This window comes from Macaca fascicularis, chromosome 1 (genome assembly GCF_037993035.2).
Source record: "Macaca fascicularis isolate 582-1 chromosome 1, T2T-MFA8v1.1".
NCBI lineage: Eukaryota > Metazoa > Chordata > Mammalia > Primates > Cercopithecidae > Macaca > Macaca fascicularis.
In genome coordinates, this window is record NC_088375.1 from 137,212,087 (window position 1) to 137,239,041 (window position 26,955).

General features: G+C 36.8%; 1 protein-coding gene across 12 annotated transcripts in view; it reads left to right on the forward strand.

Moving 5' to 3' along the window:
• DPYD (dihydropyrimidine dehydrogenase) overlaps positions 1-26,955 on the forward strand; it is an 863,430-nt gene that overhangs the window by 738,517 nt on the left and 97,958 nt on the right. For all 12 annotated transcript variants that reach the window (XM_065549305.2, XM_005542629.4, XM_065549291.2 and 9 more), the window contains one exon: positions 3,815-3,994. In XM_065549305.2, coding sequence (XP_065405377.1) covers positions 3,815-3,994 — 180 coding nt within the window. The remainder of the gene's footprint in view (positions 1-3,814; positions 3,995-26,955) is intronic.

Consider the following 26,955-nt stretch of genomic DNA (forward strand, 5'->3'; position numbering starts at 1 on the left):
CACCAACTCTAAGAAAGTTATAACCGGCCTAATTAATGTTCGAATTGTTCCTCCTGAGAAACAGACTTTTTTTCTAATGTAAATGGGCTTCCTAGAAAATGTTCTTGTTCATATTTAGTAGTTATTCTATCCTCTTCTACATTGTACTGACATGCAGCACTTGAGAATAGAAAATGAAGGGGTTTTTGTTTCCGCATTTTGGTTTTGGCTTGTTGTTATTCTTACTCATACTGTACAAGTAAGAAGGTAAATTGAAAACACTGACAATTTTTTTTCTAAAAGCGTGGATTTTTCAAAACCAAAGCTATATTTCAGTTGAAGATAACCTGATTAAATTTTTAAAAACATATGTGTTTGGTCCATGCAATAGGTGTAGAAAGGTATTTGTAGTTATATTAAAAGTTGTTCCTCTGTTATATTGTATTGTATGGTCAGGAATTCTGGTGCCACCACTTTCTAACCATGGGGCCTGGAGCAAGTCATTTAATTTTCCTAAGACTCAGTTTCCTCATCTGTAAAATGGGGCTGAAAATTAAACCTATCTTTTAGGGTTATCTTGAGGACTAAAAAAGATAATATATTTAAAAGTGCTAACAAAGTGCCTGGCCCATAAGAAGAGCCCACATCATGTTAGATATTGCATTGTTTCATTCTTATCACATAGTCATTCAGCCAATTTTGACAGAAATCTCATACACAGAAATCAGTCTGTCCTATTCTGAAATGTAAAATAACTGTATATCCTTAAAACATAATTATTTTCATTCTTTAAAAAAATAAAATGCGGGCCAAGCATGGAGGTTCACGCCTGTAATCCCAGCATTTGGGGGAGGCCAGGTGGGCGGATAGTTTGAGCTCAGGAGTTTGAGAACAGCCTGGGCCATATGGCAGAACCTCATCTCTATAAAAAAAAAAAAACATTAAATAAATAAGTAAATACCAAAAAATTACCCAAGCATGGTGATGTGTGCCTGTAGTCCTAGCTACTTGAGAAACTGAGGTGAGAGGATCACTTGAGCTCAGGAGGTTGAGGCTACACTGAGCTATGATTGCATCACTGCACTCCAGCCTGGGTGACAGAGCAAGTCTCTGTCTCAGAAATAAAAGTAAAAAGCAAAATGCAAAACCCTGTAACTATACCCCCAGCTTGCCTCTTCCTCTTACAGGAGCCAAACATCTTATAAACATGACCTGGCTGCATATCTTTAGTTCATCATCTCTCATCCATTCCTCAGCCTACCAAAAAAAACCGGCTTCTACTCCATTGCAGATCTCTCCTATAAAGATAGACGTTATCTGGTATATTGCCGAGTGCTACATCCAGTCATCACTTTAAGCTCTGATATTCCTGTGCTTTCTGCATCTGCAGCACCTGACTTAACTCTCTTGGATCTCTTCTGCTTGGTGTCCCTCATGATCATCTTCCTTAACCTTCCTTTTAAGTGCTAGCATTCCCAGAATTTGATACTTGGCCTTTTTTTTAAGGTACATATCATGGAATCACTTACCACTCCTTGCTGAGAACTCCTAGGCATATATATATATATACACCTCCTAGTATGCATACCTCCTAGTATGTTTTCAATAAATTCTCTCAACCAACCTAGCAACAATGAGGTATCAGGTAGCATGCTAGGCACAAGGCTTACAATAAAATGTATTTAATCAAAGACCCAAAAGGCTTTAAGAGTCTTTGAAATAGAATCTTATTATTCTGTTTTCATGCATTTCCTTCATTTTCATTCATGCATGACATGATTTTTCTTTGTTGGCTACCATTGCCAGACACCCTGGTATATACCAGATATTCAATGCCTGGGAAAATAGGATAGAAATGAGTTTTTCTTTGCTCAGTGTTGTTTTAATGGTTGCTTCATTGGTTGAATTTGAAATATAAATTAGGAAGGATGTTGAATCCATGTTGTAAATTTTGAATTTGATGTGATGTTGGGCCATGTTGATGAAGAGGTTCTATAGAAGTTGTGAATGAATCTCTGGAGTCTACATGTGATATCATAATTGGAGGGATATCTTTGGAAATAATCAACCTAGAAGCAATTATCTAAATCCACATTCTTCAAGCTTTAACTTAAATCCCAGCCACAATCACAGAATCCCCAGGGGTTTTTTAATGGAAGAACTTTAATTTCTCTGATTCACACTTCCTTAACTCTAGAATTTTTTATTTTAGTTTTCTTTTCTTTTTAATCATTTGTAATAGTCCATTCTCATGCTGCTAATAAAGATGTACCTGAGGCCAGGCATAGTGGGTCACGCCTGTAATCCCAGCACTTTGGGAGGCTGAGGCGGGTGGATCACAGAGTCAAGAGATTGAGACCATCCTGGCCAGCATGGTGAAACCCCGTCTCTACTAAAAATACAAAAATTAGCTGGATGTGGTGGTGTGTGCCTGTCATCCCAGCTACTCGAGAGGCTGAGGCAGGAGAATCGCTTGAACCCAGGAGGTGGAGGTTGCAGTGAGCCAAGATCATAACGCTGCATTCCAGCCTGGTGACGGGGTGAGACTCTAAAAAAAAAAAAAAGATATACCTGAGACTGGGTAATTTATAAAGAAAAGAGGTTTGATTGACTCACAGTTCAACATTTCTGGGGATGCCTCAGGAAACTTACAATCATAGCGGAAGGGGAAGCAGGCATATCCTTCTTCACATGGTGGCAGGAAGGAGAAGTGCCAAGCAAAAGGGGAAAAGCCCCTTATAAAACCATCAGATTGTGTGAGAGCTCACTCACCATCACGAGAACAGCATGGAGATAACCACTCCCATGATTCAGTTACCCCCACCAGGTCCCTCCTACTGCACGTGGGGATTGTGGGAACTACACTTGAAGATGAGATTTGGGTGGGAACACAGCCAAACCATATCATCATTATTCGCTCATCATATATTTGTGGAGAGCAGACTAACTGACAAACATTGTCCTAGTCACTGGGGATAATATAGTGACCAAAATAAATGCATTTCTTCCCTTCTGAAACTTTGGTCTAATTGGGAAGTGAGTTGTCAACTGAATAATCATGCAATAATTAGAAGTTACAAATATCTGATTTTAAAAAGGCCATAATCTATTCTGGGCTCCTGGAGGCCTCCTTGAAGAAGGGACATTTACCATGGACCTGAGGAATGGTTGGTAGTTAGCCATGTGTGGAAAAGAAAGGTCTTCTACCCAGTGAGAAGGCCTTGTGAAAAGATCCTAAGGCAAGGAAAGACTATGGCTTTTTTTTTTTTTTTTTTTTTTTTTTTTTTTGAGGAAGAGAGGAAAGACTTGGGTGACTGGATCATAGTTGACAGCAAGGAGAACAATAGCAGATGAGGAGGGAGACAGAGGCAGGGGTAAGTGATGGTCAAGTTAAATGAATGAACAGCAGTCCAGCCTCAGTCTGACCACCTTCAGACATGAGAACTGCCTGCAGGCAGCACATCCCAATGGAGGGACAATGAGAATTGAAATTGTCCTTTATTATGTTGTGCCAAATTTGACTCCTTGAGCCTGACATATAATAAACTGTACCTATTTAAAGTATACAACCTAATAAATTTTGGAACTTGTATATACCTGTGACACCATTACCATTGCAAGTTTATGAAAATGTTCATTGTCCCTGGATGTTTCCTTGTGTTCCTTTTTGGTCCATTCCTCCCCACCACCCCCACCTCCAGACAGCGACTGATCCATCATGCCTCAAACAGTGCCTGGGACATAAAATAAATATTTGTTGAATCAAATAAAAGTAAATTTGTTTGGAGAATTATCTCTTGGTTTGACACTTGGTTGACTGCTCCGTCTTTTCTAGGTATGCAGTGCCATTCAGAATCAGGATTTCACTGTGATCGAAGACTACTGCACTGGCCTCAAAGCCCTGCTTTATCTGAAAAGCATTGAAGAACTACAAGACTGGGATGGACAGAGTCCAGCTACTGTGAGTCACCAGAAAGGGAAACCAGTTCCACGTATAGCTGAACTCATGGACAAGGTATGTGCTTAAATCTCCTGTGTTATTCCTGAGAATTCAGCCTTGGTCAGTTTCTATTTCAGATCTTATTTACCATCTCACATTCTCACTAACAAAGGAAACACAGTGCCTGGTGGATGTGATTTCCTCAGTGTACTCTTTCTGAAGGAGACTTGATTACAGGCATATGATGGGTCTGTGAGTTACCTTTTTATAAAACCAATACAACACAGAATTATATAAAAGGAAAAGACTGAAGTTTGCAGTGTAAAGTGCCTCCGAATTCTTGCTTACTGTGGTGGTGACTGGCATTCTTTCCAGTGGGAGTCTGGAGATTTCTTTATGCTTTCTGGAAATTATAATATTACCTTTCTATTTTCAAGACAATCAAATCACTGTAGTCTTGAATAATGTAAGGAAGTTTTTAAAATTAAAATCTAATCAGTATCTTTTGTAACTCCTTCTGCTGTGTTGTTAAACCTGGGCTCAAAAGGTTATGTCCCAACTTTCTCACTAACTGCTATTTTCCAAGAAATATACACTACATTTACATTTTCTATAATACAGTGATTTTAGCAACTCTGCTAAAACAACATTCAGCATTTTGCCTTTGTATTTCCTTTGTATTATTCTAAATAGACAACCATTGTCAGAAGACATTTCTTGAGCCCTCAATGAAGGGAGGAAAAAATTATAATTCTTAGTCTTTTCAGCTTGTCACTACATCAATAATTAACTTTAAAAAAAGAGAGGCAGTATAAAAAGATTCTTTAAGGAAGCATTTAATAATTCAAATGAATCTTAACTTAAAGCAGGTCACATGAAAAAGAATGGAAAACAAAAGCCCTGGGTACTCTGCCTTGGATGACTGGGTTAGGGACTCAGAAAGAATAAGAGAAACATCATATAATTGACTTATATTTGGCTAGCTTTAGCAGAAAATATCAAAATATCACTTTCCCTCTCCTAACAGAGAGCAAAAAAAAAAAAAAAAAAAAAACCTTCTTCAAGAGTAATGTGTATGATTGCAAGTCCAGTAATGAAAAAAAAAAAAAAAAAAAAAAGGAGGAAAAAAATAAAATCTTACAATGTGGGTTCCAGGAAAATGTCATGATGAATGACTCCATGAGTGGCAATCAAACAGAAAGACTGTGACATTAATATTTATAATATTGTAATTAGCAAGATAGTGCCTAAGCAGCATTATTAGTGTAACTAATCATATTATCATAAACTGACTCTGCAGTATTTAGACAGTGAATGTTCTTGCCTTTATCAATGACTATCAATATCCTAAGGTTGTTTATAACTAAAAAAATTCACAAATGGCTTTACATTCATTCAATGTAAATATCTCAAGGAAATTGTCTCTGACATGATAGTTTATGACCATCTATAAAATCATTGTCTCAAATTTGGGTGGTTGCCATGTGAGCTGAAATGTAAGTAGCTGCATTGCACTGTCATGTTTTGTCTTTAAAGGATTTTCACACTCATTTCAAAACTTACATACTCAAATAAAAGATGGGTAATGATGAAGGCACTTGTGTCAATGACATAAATGGAAATTGATTTGGTAATAGTTTGAATCGAGATTCAGACTTTATTTTGTCAAGCTCAGCTTTCATCAGAATTGTAAGTGTAATTTTCAGCATTATCATTTGTTAAAAAAAAAAAGCAAGATTTTTCTATGTGATTATATTAGTGATTCATTTCTCAACACTAACTTGAGGAATAAGCAGATGGTCTGGTAATAGATTTATGCTTCTGGATTCTCCAATGCAGGCTGACATGACTAAAACAATAGATGATTATTCCCTTTAGATTAATATCCCTAATAGTGAATCAAAGTACTCTGGATCTACGATACAGGTGATTTCCTAATTGTTCTCTCTTAATGTTGCTGCTGCTTGTGTGTGTGTGTGTGTGTGTATGTATGTGCATATGTGTGTGTGTGTGTGTCTGAAAATAACTCATATTGTCCTTTCATTAGCTAAAGAATAGTATGGTGGTCCTCACAGTGTCTGCATACTATAAGGAGATGAGAGAAAATGTAGACCCTTTGTAGAAAGACACTCTAGAAGTATCTGGCTTCTTTACCCAGGAAAATTTTGTTTGGAAAGTGCAATTGCTACCCTGATATTCACTCATAGGTCAGGCTACAATAAACCAGAATAGATATTTACAAGAAACCCATTACAGTGCAGTGTTTGACAATGGAGAGAAAATGAGACTTGGGCTATGGAAACAAGGATTTGGCCAAGTATGTCATGTTATCTTTCAAGTAATTAACATATTAATATACTCTCCTTATGCTTACCTTACTTATTAACTGATCAAACTACCATAGCAGTGTTTCTTCAGGTGGCTGTTGAAGGGCAGGTAGTTAGATTTTAGTAGACTTATGATGCAAGCCATTTTAATCTGTGCCTGCAAGAAGAGCAAATTCCTGAGAAGAACCATCATCAGCTTTGGCACAAAACAGAGCTGTTGATGTCAAACTCTTGGTGCTTGAAAACCATGCAGCATGCTCGTGAGAAATGTAGGTTCCCAGGCCTCACCAGCATTGACCCTGAGTCAGTGGGTCAGAGGTGTGTTGAGAATCTGCATTTTAACATCGTAATTCTCATGGAGGGATCAAAAAATCTGCATTGTCAGAAGGAATGAAAAAGAGAACAGCAATAGAAAAGTGAGAGATTGAGAAGTCAGCAATGAGCAGAACACAAGCTTGTCTTGATGGAGAAAGTAAACAATAAATAATTTTGAGTTGGAAAAGAAGTGAAATAAAAGAGGCAGGAGAGGAATGCCAGAGAAGCATCACACTCGGTTCCGAATGGCCAGAGGTTGGAAATACCCAATGGAGAAACTGCATGTAGGACAGCAGTTATTAGCAAAGAGTAAGACTGCTGGGTTTATGTGAAGCTTCCTTATTAGCTAGACAACTTGGGCACGTTACTTAATCTCTCTAAACCTTTTTTATAAATGTACAATGAAAATAATTACAATACAGTTCCATAATCCCTCATTAACAATTCTGAAATTCAAAAAATGCTGAAACCAAATGGTTTTACATAATTCATTCGGCAGAAAACCTGGCCTGAACTGATGTGAGACTTGCTATAATCTTTATTCCTCTTAGAGAACATTTAAGTGTTTACTACAGAGAGATTAATGTGCTTGATTCCAGATTGTTACCCCACACCTTGCTGGGGCTGGAGAGGGAGTGTTTGTTAAAATTTGGTATATGTACCATTTTACTTTTCTAAAATCCAAAAGATATTTTTAAATCCATACATCTGGCTCCAAAGGTTTTAACTATGGGCTTGTGAAGATTACTAAAATGAAAATATAATTGCAAATATAACTTTATCCAGAAATGCATCTATAGAGTTGGAGGCAATGTATATATTTTAGTGATTTTAGAAGGTAAAATATTAGTATTTGGAACTTTTAGTTATGGGAAATAAGAGTTATGTTGACATTCTTGCTAAGAAACATGAAAGAAATTGAACAGTCCAATATTTGAACAGCAAATTTTACAACTGGAATAGCATGGAAGAAAATGTATTCACTGTTTGGTGCTTGGGATGAGAACAGGACTCCTAAATACCAGTTGTGAAAGAAAAACAGCAGAGGCCAAAAACTAATGATCACTTGGGATCTGCATGCATTTCTACACACTGTTCCTGACATCTGGAATGGCCTTCCAGTTCTTAAGCATCACTTTCTCTTTGAGCTATCCCCTGACCTTTACAATAGAATTAATGTCTCCTTCTCTTTTTGAACCTTAGTTGTAACCAGTATCACATTGCAGTTGTATTTTTGTAAGTCCTCTTCATTTACTAGAAAATAACCTCACTTTTCTTATCCATCTTTGTATGCCAGTTCCCTAGACATGCACTGAACACGGTAATGCCTTAATAAACATTGATTGAAGAAGTGAAGTAATGACTACATGAATGTTGAAAGAAAAAAGCTTATTGGTAACATTAAGAATTAGTAGTCACTTGACTTACCAAGCCATTACTTTTTCCGTTACATCAGAAATGAAAAGAATGTGTAAAGAAACAACCTTTGAACTTAAAGTTCCTTTTTATGTGTGAGTCTAGTTTGGTAAAAATAACATGGAAAAAGTCAGAATAGAAGGAGTGAGATAGACAGGTAAGCAACCTTTATGCCTTCTTGACTTGGCAAAATATGCCTAGATTATAAGCTTCTTGAGGTCCTAGAACCCAGGCTGTGTGCCAGTGCCTAACGCAATGTCTACCATGTAGGAGTAATGGCATGGTAGCTGAATTGAACATACTGATCAATCATTAATATATTTTTAGGATCTACCTTAAATGTTGCTTCTTTTGGAAGGCTGTCTATGACCCTCTGCCTTGGCCTCCAGGAAAGTCAAATCACTCCTTTTCTTTTTCTTACAGCCCATGGTTCCTATAGCTAGTATTGCAAGTACTGCATTTTCTTTTAATTGTATATCTTCTTGTCCATTGCTGCAGGTCATTACAAGCATTTTGAAAGAAAGATAATATCTTATTCATACTGGAGTTTTGAAGCACCTAACACAATGCTACATGCTTATAGAATTAAATTGCATGAATTACCTGTTGTGTCCTTATTTAGGAGGAAAAAAGAAAGCCAATGTATAATTAAAATTCCAGCTAGATCCTTTTAAGAATAGCAGCAGTCATTTTAGAAGAAAACAATAAACCTGCCAAATTGCTGTACTTTCAGTAGGTATTTAAAAATGATGAAATACATATTGGTGATATTAATAAATGAACATAATCTGTGCTCATTAAGAGGCTCTCATTAGGTTAAAATCAGAAATGCTGCTGTCATGGTGGTTGTACAGCAACTCTGAAAACAAGAATTTGTTTTGATAATAGAAACCAAAATTATATCCATATGACCAGATACATTATTCTCAGTTATTGATAAAACAATTCTAAAATTCATATGGAACCAAAAAAGAGTCCAAATAGCCAAAGCAAATTTGACAAAAAGAACAAAGCTGGAGTCATCACATTACCTGACCTCAAATGATACAATTAGGCTGTAGTAACAAAAACAGCATGGTACTGGTATAAAAATAGATATATGGATCAATGGAACAGAATGGAGAACCCAGAAATAAAGCCACATATCTACAGCCAACTGACGTTTGACAAAGTTGACAAAAAGCATACACTAGAACAAGGGCACCTTTTTCAATAAATAGTGCTGGGATGATTGGATTGCCATATGCATACAAATTGAATTGTACTCCTATCACTAACCATATTTAAAAATGCACCCAAAATCATTCATCAAAGATTTAAATGTAAGATCTGAAACTATAAAAATACTAGAAAAAAATGTAAGGAAAACTCTTCTGGGCATTAATCTAGGCAAAAATAATTATGACAAAGACCTCAAAGCAAATGCAACAAAACTGAAAATAGACAAATGGGACTTAAAGTAAAAAGCCTCTACACAGCAAATGAAATAATTGGGATAACAGAGGGCCTACAGAATGGGAGAAAATATATGCAAACTACGTATCCAGCAGGGGACTGTCACCCAGAATTTACAAAGAACTCGAACAAGTCAACAACAACAAAGAAATAACCCCTATTAAAAAGTAGGCAAAGGACATGAACAGACATTTTGCAAAAGAAGACAAACCCCATCAAGCATATGAAAAACTGTTCAACATCACTAATCATCAGAGAAATGTAAAATAAAACCACAATGAGATATTATCTTACACCAGTCAGAATGGCTCTTATTAAACAGTCAAAAAATAATAGATATTGGTGAGGATGTGGGGGAAAAAAAGGGAATGTTTATACATTTTTGGTGGGAATGTAAATTAGTTTAAACCCTGTGGAAAAGAATATACAGATTTCTCAGAGGACTAAAAATAAAACTACCATTCAATTCAGCAATCGCGCTACTGGGTTTATATCCAAAGGAAAAGACATCACTACATCAAAAAGATACTTGCATTCATAGGTTTATGGCAGCACTGTTCACGATAGCAAAGATATGGAATAAAGCTAAATGTACGTTGACAGATAATAAAGAAAATGTAGAATACTATTCAGCCATAAAAAAAGAATGAAATAGTGTCTTTTACAGCAACATGGATGGATCTTGAAGTCATTATCTTTTTTTAACTTTTTTAACTTATTTTTTTTTTTTTTGTATTTATGTATTTGAGACACAGTCTTGCTCTGTCAGCCAGACTGAAGTGCAATAATGGCACGTTCTCGGCTCCCTGTAACCCTGCCTCTCAGGTTCAACTGATTGTCTTGCCTCAGCCTCCCAAGTAGCTGGGATTACAGGCGCCTGTCACCACGCCCAACTAATTTTTGTATTTTTAGTAGAGACAGGGTTTCTCCATTTGGCCAGGCTGGTCTCAAGCTGCTGACCTCAAGGGATCCACTCACCTCAGCTTCCCAAAGTTCTGAGCTTACAAGCATGAGCCACTGCGCCCTCTGGAGGCCATTATTTTAAGTGAAACAACTCAAGAAAAGAGAGTCAAATACTGTATGTTCCCACTTGTGAGTGGAAGCTAATTAATGTGTACACATGCACATAGAGTGTGGAATAATAGTCATTGGAGACTCAAAACAGTGGGAGGGTAGAAGCAGGGTGTAGGATGAGGAATTGGGTAGAAGTAGGATGTGAGATGAGGAATTGCTTAATGGGTACAATGTACATTATTCATGTGATGATTACACTAAAAGCTCAAACTTCACCACTATGCAATATCTCCATGTAACAAAACTGCACTTGTACCTCTTAAATTTATACTAATAAAAAAATAAAACTGAAATAACACAATTTCATAAAACTATTGTTATATGGTTGTGGTAATATTGTATGTAGATATCTAATTATCTGTTTTTTTCTTTTCTGGCAAGTTATTCAACACAGAGAATAAAGCAGTGTCCAAAGAAATGGATAAATGTCAACAGCAAGATCCTTACCAAATGCATAATGACAGTCTCACAAGAGGATACTATAATTTCCTATTTACAACTTTAAAAGTTTTGTATCTTCTATGCCACTTATTTTTCCTTATTGAAATATAAATTACCTAGAGGAAAAATACAGAGGTCTTAAATGAACCATTTGACAAGTTGTGACAAACACATATATCCGTGAAATCCTCATCTCTGCCAAAGCATGCAACATTGCCAACACCTCAGAAGATGCTTTGTGCACTTTTCCAGCCATTACCTCTTCCTTTGCCACCACCAGACGCAAATACCATCTAACACCTGTCACCGTAGATTAGTTGGTTCATGTTTTTTAGCATCACATAAATGAAATTCTACAGAATATGTATTTTTGTGCGTGTGGCAACTTTCATTCGCTACAATATTGCGGAGATTTTTTCATATTATTGTAGGTATTAGTTTACTTTTGTTGGTAAATAATACTATATTTTATTAAAATACCACAATTTATTTACTCAAAATTATATTTAGGCTGTTTTTAATTTTTTGGTGTAATGAATATTTTTACTATAAACATACTTGCATAACTCTTTTTGTGAACATGTTTTCATTTCTCTTAGCTAGTACATAGGAGTATAATTTCTCAGTCATAAGGTGGATGCGTAAGTTTTACAAGAAGCTTCCAAACAGATGTCCAAAGTGGCTTTATTATTTCACAGTCCTACCAACTGTGGGTGGGTGTTTGGTTCTTCTATGTTCCAGCCACCTTTTGATATTCTCAGTCTTTTTAGTTTCAGCTATTCTAGTACGTATGTATTGGTATCTCACTGTGATTTTAATTTTCATCTCCCTAATAAGATGATGTAACACTTCTTTATGTTCTTATTGGCCATCCGTGTATCTTCCTCTGTGGAGTGTCTATTCAAATATTTTGCCCATTTTTTAATTTTTTAATTGAGTTTTAGGAGTTCTTAATGTATTCTGGTTATAAGTCCTTAGATCAGCAAAAGCATTTGACAAAATCCAAAATCCAAACATAATAATGGCCTTCAGCAATTCATTAATAGAAGGAAACGTCTACAAAAGTTCTATAGCTAGTATCATACTTAATGTTGAAAGGATAAATTATTTTCTCTTAAGATCAAGAGCTTGGCAAGAATGTCCATTCTTTCTACGTCTATACTTCTATTCAGTATTGTACTGGAAGTCCTAACCAGTGCAATAAGATCATAAAAATAAAGAAATGATATCTAGATTGGAAAAAAAATGGGCTTACACTCTCTTTATTTGCAGATGGTAAGATTGTATACATAGAAAATACTAAAGAACCTATAAATACACTATTAAAATAATAAGTGAATTTAACGAAGTTTCATAATACAAAAACAATATACAAAAATAGTTCTGTTCTACATGAACAATTGGAACAATGAACTGAAAATTAAAATTCTTACATGTCATTTACAATGGCATCTAAAAACTATAAAATACTTAGGAACAAATTAAAATATATGTAATATCTGCACTGAAAGAAGAATTGCTTTCACAGCCATGTGAATACATGAAGCCAACAAGCATATGAAAAGAAGCTCAGTGTCACTAATCATTAGAGAAATACACATAAAACCACATTCAGATACCATCTCTTACCAATCAGAATGGCTATTAATAAAAAGTCAAAAAATAATAGATACTGGTGAGGTTGCATAGAAAACAGAATGCTTGTACACTGTCCGTGGGAGTGCAAATTAGTTCAACCATTGTGGAAACCAGTGTGTTGGTTCCTCAAAGAGCTAAAAATAGAACTGCTATTCTACCCAGCAATTTCACTGCGGAATATATACCCAAAGGAACAGAAATCATTCTACCATAAAGACACATGAACACGTATGTTTATTGCAGCACTATTCACAATAGCAAAGACATTAAATCAACCTAAATGGCCATCAGTGACAGACTGGATAAAGAAAATGTGGTACATATACACTATGGAATACTATGCAGCCATAAAAAGGAACGAGACTGTGTCTTTTGTGGGAACATGGATGGAGCTGGAGGCCATTATCCTTCACAAACTTATGCAGGAACAGAAAACTAAACACTGCATGTTCTCACTCATAAGTGGGAGCTAAATAATGAGAATACATGGACACAAAGAGGGTAACAGCAAACACTGGGGCCTACTTGAGGATGGAAGGTGCAAGGAGGGAGAGGATCAGGAAAAAAATAACTACTGGGTACTAGGCTTAATACCTGAGTGACAAAGTAACCTGTATAGTGAACCCCCATGACACAAGTTTACCTTTATTACAAACCTGCATATGTACCCTTGCATCTAAAATAAAAGTTAAGAACTGCTGAAGAAAAATTGAAGAACACTTAAATCAATGGTAAGATATATTAAGATGTTATTTCTCACTGGATTGATCTGTATACACATCATAATCCCAATCAAAATTCCAACATGTGTTTTTTAGAAATTGACAAGTTACGCTAAAATTTACACTGGAATTCAGACAAACTAGAATAGCCAAAACAATCTTGAAAAAGGAGAACAAAGTGGAAGGTGGGAGAATTTGTACTATCTGCCTTCAAGATTTTCTATAAATCTACAGTAATCAAGCAAGTGTGTTTGGGTGTCAGGGTAGACAAATAGATCAATGGAATGGATAGAAAGTCCAGAAATAAACCCACACATATACACTAAATTGATTTTTGACAGAGTTGCAAAAGCAATCCAATGGAGTAAAGAAAGCTGTTTCAATAAATAGTACTGGAATTAATGGATACCCATATTAAAAAATGAACCTCATATCTACCTCTCACAGGAGAAAAAAGTAATTTTAAATATATCATACAAAAAGTAAACTCTTTTATAAGGTAAGACTATACGATTTTTTTTTTAGAGTTTTAGATTCACAGCAAAATTGAACAGAAGGCATATATTCCTTGCCTTCAAACTGTACATTTTTAAAAGAAAACATTAAGTAAATATCTTTATAACCTTGGGGAAAGGAAAAATGTCTTGGACAGGATACCAAAAAAACACTAACCATACAAGAAAAAATAGATGAATTATGCTTCGTCGCAATTAACTTATGCTCATCAAAAGATACAATTTAAAAAATGAAAACTCAAGTCACAGATTGGGAGAAAATATTCATATACTTGTATCTCATGAAGAACTTGCACCCAGAATAAATGTATGATAATGTTTTCAAAATGTAAACTTTAATCATTAGAAAATTTAATTTTATCGATGAGTATATATAATCTTAAAATGGAAAATCTATGATGAAGACCTGCTGGTAGGCTCTTGCAGTTTACTCCTATGTGTCTATGATAACGTTTTTGGGAGACTTTTTTTTTTTTACCGTAATGACTGTTCTTGGAGCTAACCCAGAAAAGAGGAGAAGGGAAGGGGATGAAAGCCATTTTTCTTCAAGTTCATTGTATGGCCGTGTATTTCTTGTCCATGTTATCTTCTCCCATTGCAGCTTTGTCCCCGCAGTTATTCTCCCTGGGACTGTCAGACAGTTACATTATATTGTTAGAAAAGTTCCAGATGATATTTACATTTCTATCAGTTATTTGGGTAATGATTTGATATAAAATATATTATTGAGGTCACTTTCTATGATTGTAGTCAGATCACATGAGGCTACATATTTTTTATTGTTTTAGTTCATTTCATAGGGCAGGAGGAAGGAAAATAAAAAACAAAACACCAGTCCCTGAAAGTTCAAACGTTCAAATTTATCAGATCAGAATGTATGGCATACATGTTATGGAGACTTAATCTACATCTCAATATCATCAGATGGTTTGACTAATATCTTAAGTAGGATGCTGGAGTGTCAAATATCCTGTAAAAATAAGATAGACACCTGTTTTATAAATGGTGATTATTCCTCCTTAGAAGCAAAAAATGTTGGATAAAATTTGACAGCCCTATCTTGTTCTGAGCTTCTGATCATCTCATCAGTGTGTGATGATCCCACAAATAAGTCAATGTGCTGTAGTCAAAAGCTTACCACAGAAGGAGAGTGCTTGGAACCCAGCAGGTCTGAGTTTAAATCCAGGCATGATGCCTTACTACCGGGTGAGCTTGGAACAGCTACATGGATCCCACAATCCTCCATTTATGTAAAAGCAAACTGAGATGATGATAGCTATTTTGCAGTACTTTGTAAAGATTAGAAATCGTATATGTACACAGAAGTCTTCTGTGATAAAAAAGAGAAATCCTGTATCTAAAGTATATAGCATGTAGTTGTAAGCAATCAATACATGGCAGTTGCTATTATAAGTATTCGTAACATGGAGATGCATAGATAGATACGCAATTTGGGGTAATTCTGAATATGTGATATATTCATATCCAAAATATATTGGTAATATTGGGGTATATAGAAACATTTCAGCAATACTTATAAGTTGATTTCTTCTCTCCTTTGTGCAGATTTTTCAGGTGGTACTTACAAATTGTTTTTAGAAGTTCTCTTAACCTATTAATACCATGATTTTACTACCTTAGTTTTGTTTAATCTGATCAAAAGTCAGCATCTTTGTCTTTTGAAGCACCTCCTATCACGAAAAGCTTCTAAATAATTCAGAAGTGTTCACTTTCCAGGTAAAATGGAGATAAATTAATTAACTTTAGGTTTGGGCAGTGAACTGTCATAAGTAGTCCATCATTCTTCCTAAAATAGGCAGAAAGGAGGTGTCTACTGCTGTTGCCAAAAGTTAACATCTGAATTTAACATGAACCGTTAGTGGAGGGGCTGTTGGGAGTCCCTCAAGTTATGGGAAGAGGTAGTTTTGCATTGCTTATAACCAGAATAGCTTGTGAAGTCCTATAAGCCTCCCCAGCTTGGTTTCTCTCATCCCAGGGGTAAGTTGGTTCATTTTACAGCACAGCTCTAATCATTTGGTAGTACCTGCTGGGAGCCCTGTATAGAGGAAGCTTGTGATGCAAAGCCTAACCCAGCAGAGGTGTGTGATCAACTGTCAGTGCCTGCATGGACATTGAGATATAGGATGAGATAGTACAGAACATGGATTTCCACTTTCCTGTCTGAGTGTGGAGTACCAACAGGTCACCGGGTCTAGGAATTTGGGCAGCAATGTGCTTTTTGAATCTGTAGCCACTACAACTGCCTTATCACAATCCACCATTGCATGCCTGAAATAAAATGTAAACCATACAACATTTTCATTGTGATGTCATTCTCCCATAAGTTCCTTCCTTTTGTCCATCATGCATATACAAATTATGATTCCACATTTCTCCTTACTACATCAAATTGATATCTAATTGCCAAATACAAATGCAATTACTTCTTTTGTCACATCCATGGAGGTGGTTAGGTATAATTCCTCATACTTCATCCAATATAACTACTTTAATCAGAATGCACCTTATTAATATTAATTATATACTTAAAACTTGTATAAAAGTGCTTTTCATATTCAACACAAGTTGTCCACATTAATTCTGATGTTACTTTTAAACCATGAAAAAAAATGAGGATTGTTCTTGTTCTGGGTGGAGATTGAAGATTTAAAAAGAAATCGTTACTATATCCGTGTAAGTTAAAACTTGAATTCAAATTCTAGCTTTGAATTCATGCTATACCTTTCCTTCTATGATCTTTACAAAATCAGTGGACATTTATAGCAAACCAGTTAGCTTTGTTCCCAATCCTCATTTTATGGAGTAAAGAAAATACCTCTCTGTAATTTTGAGCTATGCCCCTGATACTCTTCCTGAGAAAAACATGTATTTGTTATATCTCCCGTTAAGCCTATCTGCTCACTTGAATAAAGGGAATATTAGTTTGAAGATATAATTTTCTGGTAATTATAGGAGTCAAAGGAGTCATTTTGATAATGTAAAGAGTCAACAGAAATTATAATTATATTGAGCTTTATGCCAATTTGTCCTCATCTAAGATTTCAGGGGAAAAAATTGAAATGTCTGCTGTTTGGAATAATAAAAGGGGGATTTAATTTACCAAACAAAACAAACCATAATTAAATTTATTTTTAGCTTCAAGATGATATAGATCATAACTGATATTGAACCACTTTACCCAAACCCTGGGAGCTTAGGAAGAATAGGTGAGGATATCTTCAGTTGCCCTGAATAATTGGCATTCACACACTTAACCAAATCAGTTTAGACATTCAGGTGAAATATCCATCTCCTTTCCTTTTCTTCTTAGAAACCTGGTTACTCTATTTGGTTACCCATATTGATCTAGTTAACCACCTAATTATCAAATATCCACTCTATTTTGTGCAGTATAATCTTAAAAAGCAATGTTATTGGTAGCTGAAATCCATGCCCTATAATAGTTCCGTGCTTCTTAGTCACAGGTGACCCCTCGAAATGTGTCTGAGAAGATGTGACTACAACGTGCACAGAAAATGTGACTAATGTTACACTGAGAAGCCTTTGATTTGCAGCTTCAGGCACTGTTTGTGAAGTGCCTCATAGACTGGAAGTGCCCTGAAGCCTTCACTCCCAGCCCTTACACCATGCTGGCCACTCTGCTGTGGATTGTTTCACTGTCAAGACTGTGCCTTTTGAAGATTTGTTGCAATACATCTTTAAAGCATTTCGCTTGTCTTCCCTACTTATCAATTTTATCCCATTTCATCTCAAACTATAGAGCCTTTTCTAGGTCTTGTGCTGGCCGTTAGTCTCTTCATTTGCTCAGCCCAGCCCAGCTGAGCTGAAGAATGTCACCCACCCATGATCAGGCTATCGATCTGGGCGTCTTTCAAACCCTAAATGTTACCAAGTCTTTCTTTCCACTTAATGTAAGTCCCAAGTGAAACAAACAAAGGCAAACACATGGTATTTGTGGTAATCCAGTCCTCCTAGGAAAATAAAATGATTCCAGTGCTAATGTGTATAATCTTCACTGAGATATAGAGTAAGGCTGGAAGGCCATCTAACTGCATGCTTTTGGCATTTGTGGTAGATTTTGCTAGTGCTTGCTAATATTTTCTATTCTTTGTCCCCTCTGGTTTTATAAGACAGGCAAACCTCCATGCCCCTTGGTGTTCCATATAAGTAAGTGACTTACTTTAGTCAATGAAATGTGAGCAAAGTGTAGTGTATGACTCTTTTGGCTGGAAGCATTTAAGCACTAGCACTCAGTTCCCCCTACTCCCTTCCTCTGCCACGATGAACACTGAAGTCTCATGCTGAGATGGTGGCAACATAAAATGGATGGCCTAGATGGTCAGATACCATGTATTAGCACAGCTAGAGACACAGCAGACTTTTTTTGAGTAAGAAAGGAACTTTTATTTTGTTAAGCCACTAAGATTTAAGGGTCTATTATTACCACAGTACAACCAGCCTATGAGGATTAATATAGAATTCCAGATAAATTGTAACTGTTTCCAGAGGGGTAGCCGGCTCTTTAGCCCTGTGAAAAATTATGAAATGGAAAAGTTCATTTGTATGGTTAGATTTTGTGCCCCCACCCAAATCTCATCTTGAATTGTAACCCCCATAATCCCCATGTGTCAAGGGTGGAACCTGGTGAAAGTTCATTTATATGGTTAGATTTTGTGTCCCCACCCAAATCTCATCTTGAATTGTAACCCCCATAATCCCCATATGTCAAGGGTGGAACCTGGTGAGAGGTGATTGGATCATGGGGGCAGTTTCCTCCATGCTGTTCTTGTGATAGTGAGTATGTTCTCACAAGATCTGATAGTTTTATAAGGGGTTCTTCCCTCTTCACTCTTCTCTTGCCTGCCACCATGTAAGATGTGCCTTTGCTTCCCTCTCGCCTTCTGCCACAATTGTAAGTTTCCCGAGCCCTCCCCAGCTGTGCAGAATTGTAGGGCAACTAAACCTCTTTTATAAATAACCCAGTCTCTGTTATATGTCTTTATAGCAGTGTGAGAATGGACTAATACACTCATTTTTTGTGTTCTTCACTTCCTATCCTGCACTCCTTCCCATCTGCAAGTAGCTGGTGCTGTAGTGCAGTTTCCCATTATATCACTCCACTAGTAGTCTGACCTCTCCTGTCAGAGTGCTCCAGGCTACACATAGCCTTTCTTTCCATAACATATACCTAAGATGTTTATTCCCTCATTGTGCCTATGCTATGGTCTGAATGTTTGTGTCCCCCCAAAATTCATTTGTTAAAATCTTAACTACCAAGGTGATGCTATTAGGAGGTGGGGCCTTTGGAAGGTCTTAAAATTAGTGTCCTTATAAAAGTGACCCCAGAGAGATCCCTTGCCCCTTCCACCATGTGAAGATACAGTGAGAAGGTGCCATCTGTATGGAAGCAGGCCATTCCCAGATACCAAGTCCCAGGGTCTCAATCTTGAACTTTCCAGCCTCCAGAATGGTGAGAAATAAATGTTTGTTGTTTATAAGCCACCAAGTTTATGGTATTTTATTGTAGCAGCCTGAACAGACTAAGACAGCCTGACTTTAAATCAGTTAGGAGGATATCCAGCAATTGGCCTCATCCAACTGTGGAACCAAGAGGAGTGTGCACCTTACTCATGGTTTCTGTCTTGTAAGCAGTAAGCCTTGGACAATATACATACTTTCTCTTAGCCCGTATTTCCTGATCCAAATATATCTCATAGAAATGTCAGAAAAAAAAAAAAGAAATAATAGTCCAAATTTCTTTTTCCCCTCACAGTTCAGGTTCTAGAAAATGTCATCTCTACTCACTGTCCTTCATTTCTTACTTGCTTTTCTGTCTTCAGCTAATCAAGGTTAGATTTCTACCCACTGGCAACCCCCAAAATCACTAAACATGCTCCTGCTAAAGTTGAGTTGTTTACTACTGATCACCCAATCCAGTAGATACTTCCCAGTCTTTATTCTGCAAAATCTGTGTTATATTCAACAACTGACTACTCCTTCATACATGAAATGTCTTCTTTGACTTTTAAACACACTTTTCTCCTATGTCTCTATTACTTTTTTCAAGGAAACAATCGTTAGTACCTCGTATATGCTGGTCATTATAGATGCAAACATTAATAATAATATAATTAATTGTGCCCTTAAAAGGATCACAGACTGTGTGGAAACTGAACACTTAAATAGTTATTTATAATATAGTGTGATAATTGCAATTATAGAGATACACACAGACAGCAGGGGAAGAGCTTGAGAATGTTCTCCAGGATAACCTGAAACAAAGTCTAGTAGGAGTGGGAAAAATACTCCAGGATAAGGCATAAAACTTGGCAAAGGCCTGGAGATAAACAATATTTCTGTGTGTGAAGAGAAACTTCTTGGAGTTAATCTTTTAGGACACCCCCCCCACACACACACACACACACACACATTTTTGTCTCTTAAATACTGGTATTCCCTTGTTCCATCTGTGGCTCTTATATTACTGTATGCTCATTTGACCCCTGAAGCCAATTTGACTCTCTTTATTGTTATCTTCCAAATCTGTACTCTCACCAAAGACTTCCCTGTGGACCCTACACATTCCTATATCCAGCTTTCTGGTGGATTTTAATACCCAACATCCCAGTTCAGTGCTCTTTCTGCAACCTCAGAGTAAAACAACAGTAGTGATTATCCCTGACAATTATATAAGCACTTTATAATTTACAAAGCACTTTGGCATACATTATCTCACCAGCTGCTTCCTTAATGTAATAGCAGCAGTGGGCAAAAAACCGTGTCACTGCCGACAGCTCTTTTCTGACCTTGGTCTCCCAGCCCCACCTACTAAAAACATGAGAGCATCTGGATGAGAGCTGATTAGAGCCTGGAAGCTGACCTTGTGTAGGGACCAGGGGAGCACGACAGCAGTAGTTGCCACCTCCACCTTCTCCATCTCCATAGGGGCAATAGAGCAATCCAGAGGTTTCATGGCAGAATGCGGGAGGCTACACAGAGCAGCAAGGCGTCTCATGGCCTGCCTAAGCAGAGGCTGACAGTGGTAGGCATCAGCTTGTGAGAGGTTAAGCGCTTATCCACTCTCGCCCCACTTTTCTGATTTCTCATTTCTTCCATGCATTAACTATCATTTTGAAAGTTTCAGTGGGTTAATTAAATTCTTCTAGTGTTGATGCTAAGAAAGCTGAAATATTTTCAACTGAGATTGACACTACTCAAGACATAGGCTTCACTGATGTTTGTTCAGTAACACTCCAATATGTCACAGGATTGCCGAGAGAACATCTGAGAGCTATAATGAGCTAAAAGTCAAGTACAGGGGAAAATGTGTTCCAGACTGCTGCAGATGTTCTCAAATCAAATCATAGTTCTGTGAAATGCCATATAGAATATTCAGCTGTTGAAAGATGCAACACGAAAGGACAGTTCAATTGATTTGCACTGTATTTAAAAATTTTATGTAGCCTAAATTATGTGAAATGGTTTTTCCCACTTTTGAATCAATTAATAAGAGATGCACTTGATTCTAATGAGCTTCAAGGATGATTTTTTGGGCTAAGAGGTACGGATTAGTTGGTTTAGGTAGGAACTAAGGCTTATAGAAGAAGGTGGCAGTTGAATAAGGGAAATAAAGTATAATTGAGAAGCAGACCCTTGCCTTTATTCTTCCTTTGTTGCTTTGGCACCAAAATGGAGAAGACTTCTGTTGAATGAATTCACCAAGATTCTGATAAGGCTGTCTGTGGTACCATGTTGATAGTGGTTCATTCTGCCCCTCCTGAGAAACCCAAAGGAAGTTTACAGGAGGAGACCAAGGAAATGTTTTGGTAGATGCATCTGTTGACATAATCAGCTTATATTTCATCACACAGGTGACCTTGCACATCACCATAATTTTGGTAGTCTGTCCTTCGATTGGGAATAGTATTCTCTTACATGAAGAAAAGCACTGAACAAGAACTGACAACCTAGGTAAAAGAGAGAAAAATGCTTAGGTGAGATTAGAAAGTACGGTAGAACACTACAATGAGATATTACTTCACACCCACTGGAATAGCTAATGTTCAAAATACTGAAAACATCAAATGTTGGCAAAGATATTGAGCAGCTTGAAAATTCATACATTGCTAATGAGTATATAAAATGGTACAACTACTTTGGAAAACTCTCCAGCAATTTCTTATAAGACCCAACAATTCTACTCCTAGGTATCTTTCCAAGAGAAATAAAAGCACATATCCATAAGGCTTTGAGTTAATTGAATCTCACAAACATGTGAGGGAAAGAAACCAGAAACAAAAGAGCAGTTACCAAATAATTTCATTTATGTGGAGTTTATAATGGGAGTAGCAAGTCTACATTATTTGAAATCAAGACAGTAGTTTTCTCCAGTAATATTTTTATCCTATATCTCAACTGGGATGGTAATTTTGTGAATGTGTATATTTGTCTAAAATGTAGCTGTATACTTAAAATGTGTGCATATTATAAATACTGCATATTATAAATGCATATTATAAATCATACATATTATAAATACATTGTTAATTTTTTCAAGAAATGCAAACTCACTCTGAAAGAAACTACAGGATAAGCATTCGGTAATATTTCTAGGGACAAAATAAGACATATCATATAAGAAATACCAAAGACATTTTTTATGCCCAAATTACTTTTAATCAGGTAGCCTTTGGGAACTAAAAACCTTATGAAGTTAACTACTGGAAAAGAATAGCTGGTACCTAGATAAAAATCTTGGCTGGAAACCGGCTTAAAGAAAATGAATGGCTAGGGGCATAAACAAATGCATTTTACTCTGCCAGCTTGCCAGCAGCTGGGTGTGGAGTTGGAAGACTTTCGGCCTTTCACATCAGGGAGGCTGGCTAGAACCTAGAAACAGAGAAGGGGCACATCTGCTCCTTGAGGAGCGGAGTAGGTAGTGGATGTGGTGTCACAACTCAAAGGAGAAGCTGCTTCTTAAAAATGGAAAATTTGATTAGGTCTTTTGGTAGGCCTTCCATTTGCTTTGCTTTGTAGGATCAGCCAGTGCCTGCAGCCTCCGTTAACAAAAGCTGGCCTTGCCTGAGGCCAAAGCTTCCAGAACAGAACCTTAAATTGATTGCTGATAGGATATTACATGCAGGGCTGGACTCTCTTGCCCTAACGTCCTACCTACCCTTATACAAACAAACCCAGTGGGAAATTTGTCTGGAAACTTTAAATCAAATACATTTCTAATGCTTTAATATATGCATTGACATTTTGTCTTGTAATAGCATTATTATTAATGGATAATAAAATTATAACATTTATAGAACTGAAGACCAAACACTCGAGGTTGAATTTCCATTCACTCTGGGTACACTTTGTGCATTTTGTAGGGCAGTAGTATTGCAAATTGGTAAAGAGTCAAAAACTATATTTTCATTCTGCCTATATTTTTGTATTCAGGTTTCTGCCTTTGTACTTCCTATTATCTAGGATGCCACTCCTAAAAAACTGTAACTGGAAACAAGTATCACACATCTTTTCTGAACTCACATAATTCTGGACAGATTTTGGTTTTTGGTACTAATTAGAATTTATTTTACATATCCCTGCCTCAGAAACGTTAGTGTTTGGATTTTAATCATTTAAATAAACACCTATGCATTCAACAAATATTGAGTATTCCATGCCAGGCACTGCAGTAGATAACTGAGATTGAGTGATGAATAAGATAAACTCTTTATCATTGATGATCAATGGTATATATATATATATAGTAATAAACTCTAAATACTTTACATAATTGTGTATATCTTTTGTATACGTGTGTGTTGTGTGTGTATGTGTGTGTGTGTGTGTATATATATAATAGATATACTCATTTTACAAAGGTAAAAACTGAGGTTAAAGAGGTTTAGCTATTTATTAGTGGAAGCGGGATGCAAACCCAGTTCTTTTATTGCAAACACTGTGCCTGTAACCATTCAATTACCGCTCCTCAACATAACTGCTATTATGCTATCAGAGTTATGGAATTAGAAGGAAACAAGTGTCCATCTCAACCTGGGGCATCAGGAGCATTTGGGAGGCAACAGATGAAGTGAGTCTTGAGGAATGAAAACACTATAAGGTTTATGTAAATGTCCTCATTAATTCCATTCTATAGGCAATGGCTGGCTCTGGCTAAATGATCATTTGTGAAAATTGCTACATTTTTATTTATAGTAGAGAAAGAGTTACAAATCTGTTAGATAATTAATTCCTTCTCCCGATAGGGCACAGGCTTCATTCTTAGTTTGTGCTTTTGGGTGTCGTTGTCTTTTAGCATAAATCCTATCAAATCTTTGTGAGTTTTGCTTTTACATTTCCTTCATCTGTGACGAGAAGATTCTATTAGCAACCCTGGCACCTTCCATTAAAGTCTACAACTTCCAACTGCCAGGAAGGGATAATGAAGTGATAAATTTAATTTGATACCAAAATATGTAAGGCAGAGATATCTAAGTGAATTTATAGCATTAGCTATGTCTTTCCTCTTAGCATTAACAAAAGTTTTATGGCAGGTTGTCAAAATCAGTGCAATAAAAACAAATTCATATGAATTCCCGTACACAGAAATCAGATCTATACTTTGTATCAAATCATGTCTTTCCCTCCTCTTGGCATTTTTGGATTCGTCAGAACCTAATAGGAGTTTTAAGTATTTTATTACTTGAAGGATGACAAAAAACACTGTTGACCAGCTTGTGAAGCATTTTTTACTCATTAATATATGCGTTCTGGAGTTTATAAAATCAAAATCTCCTTCTCCCCACTGGCTAGAGACCAGAAAGCCTATGAAGAAAGATAACACCTTCAGCGATGCCTACACTTGTGACAATGAGGGCGTTTCAAATTCTGTGGGAGGGAAAATCCACTTTCACCTGGATTTCTTAACTCTTTGTATCATGGTCATAAACACAAAAATTCTTTTTGCTTATTTGCACCCTTATGCTTTGTCTAAATACTAACATTTCCACATCAAGATCCCTTTGTTTTAGTGAGCTTTATCTTACACCTTTATCTTTGTCTTTCCATATCTTAGCATTACAATTAATATTACTATTCTAGTGACAGGTGATGCCTGTAAACTGCACCCACAGAATGCACAGCCAGGTGAAGTTCTGCTTTTTCCATGCAATGATGTATGTGTTCATCCTATAAAACAGACAAAACTGTTAGAATCAGTTTATGAGTATAAGGTTATTTGTCCAAGGAAAAGTAGAATTGATAATCATGATAATGATAATACAAATTAAAAACCTTCAATGGTTGTTATTTGAGGGCATTTTATGTTATCTACTTTAATCTTACAATGATTTATGTAAGGTATGAATTGTTATTCTCTATGCTGTTGAGAAAAGGAAGGCTTAGAGGGATTAGGAAGTTGTCCCAGGTCCCATGCTGGAAAGAGCAGAGGCAGCATTGTGGTCCTGATCTGTGTGCTCACAGAACCTCCACACTTGACTACTACATTCTACCACCTCTGCTTGTCATCCTGTCCAGAGAGAATCATTGTTTTTAATGCTTGGGATTTGATTCTGAGTTGGCAGAGAGCAGATTAAGATTTTACTAATCTGTGGGCAAGATTGTCGAACATTTTACCTCTTTCCCAGTGACCTATGACAGTCAGTTGTAGTAGAAATAATACAATGCTCACTCACCTGTATTCAGTGAACTTAGGATAAACTACTGCTTTTGCAGGCATGCCACCTTCTTTCCTCAACCTTTCATTATTGGCATCAAGTCACATTGCCATCCTGGGCTGATGCTTACCATGGACCCTCTGTTTACTGACAGAGATCACAGGTCCAACTCTACCTTCCTCCTTCTGTTCTGCCTGTACATGTTATATTACTTGACTTTTAGCTCTTCTACAACAAATCCAATTTGGGTTATGACTTCATGTATTTATTTATATGCATATATTTTCCCTACCAATGCCTCAATTAATCTAGTTTTTCTGGTCTGTTGATTATGTCTTTGAAAGTATTTAAGATAGGCCAGGCACAGTGGCTCATGCCTGTAATCCCAGCACTTTGGGAGGCCGAGGTGGGTGGATCATGAGGTCAGGAGTTCAAACCAGCCTGACCAACGTGGTGAAACCCCGTCTCTACTAAAAATACAAAAATTAACTGGGTGTGGTGGCGCGAGCATGTAATCCCAGCTACTCAGGAGGCTGAGGCAGGAGAATAGCTTGAACCCGGGAGGCGGAGGTTGCAGTGAGCCAGGATCATGCCACTGCACTCCAGCCTGGGCCACAGAGCGAGACTCTGACTCAAAATTAAAAAAAAAAAAAAAGAAGAAGAAGAAGAAAGTATTTAAAATAAAGAGAGCCAGAGAATAATGAAGAAGAGAAGACCTTCAGGCAATGGGGAGAAACCTGATCCTGAGGTCTGCATAGATCCCTGCGAATTGCCTTGTTCTCTCTAGCTTTGGGCCTTCCCTTCATCAGCTGCATTGCCTATGTAGATGTGTATGGTTGCCTGGCTGCATGCCCAGCAAACAGTTGATGTGAACATTGCCTTCTGTCTCTCTTCAGTCATCTCAATTTCATATAAAATCAGCTATCTAGGCAGTAACTGAGTACTGGAATGGGCTTCAGATTCCACTATAGTAAGCAACCTTCAATTGGCTTATAATTCTTATTACTGTCCAGGGTACCAAGCAATGACTGAATGATTTACACTTAATAGCAAGGAAAACCCTAGATATACCTGCCAGGGACCTTAGAGTGTCTTCATCACAACTGCAGGTGAAGTTTCCATTCACACAGTCCTTACTCAAGCATTATAATGTATGCAGTTCTGCAAAGGACCAAGAGAAAACTTAAGAGGGGCATCTGAAAGTATTCTAGATCTGTATGTGGATTCTTTCCCCTGCCTTTGTAATGCTAATATATTTTCTGTATGTATGCCTGCGTATTTCTCTCTGGAAGTTCCCTAGAGGATACCTGGCCTCATACTCTTGCACCAAAGAAGAATTCCCAGAATAATGATCTAAATATTTATCTACTCCTGAGTTATTTATTGAGTGTCACAAGGTATAAATACCTGGGTTGGGGTGAAGTGAGATGAGGCAGTAGA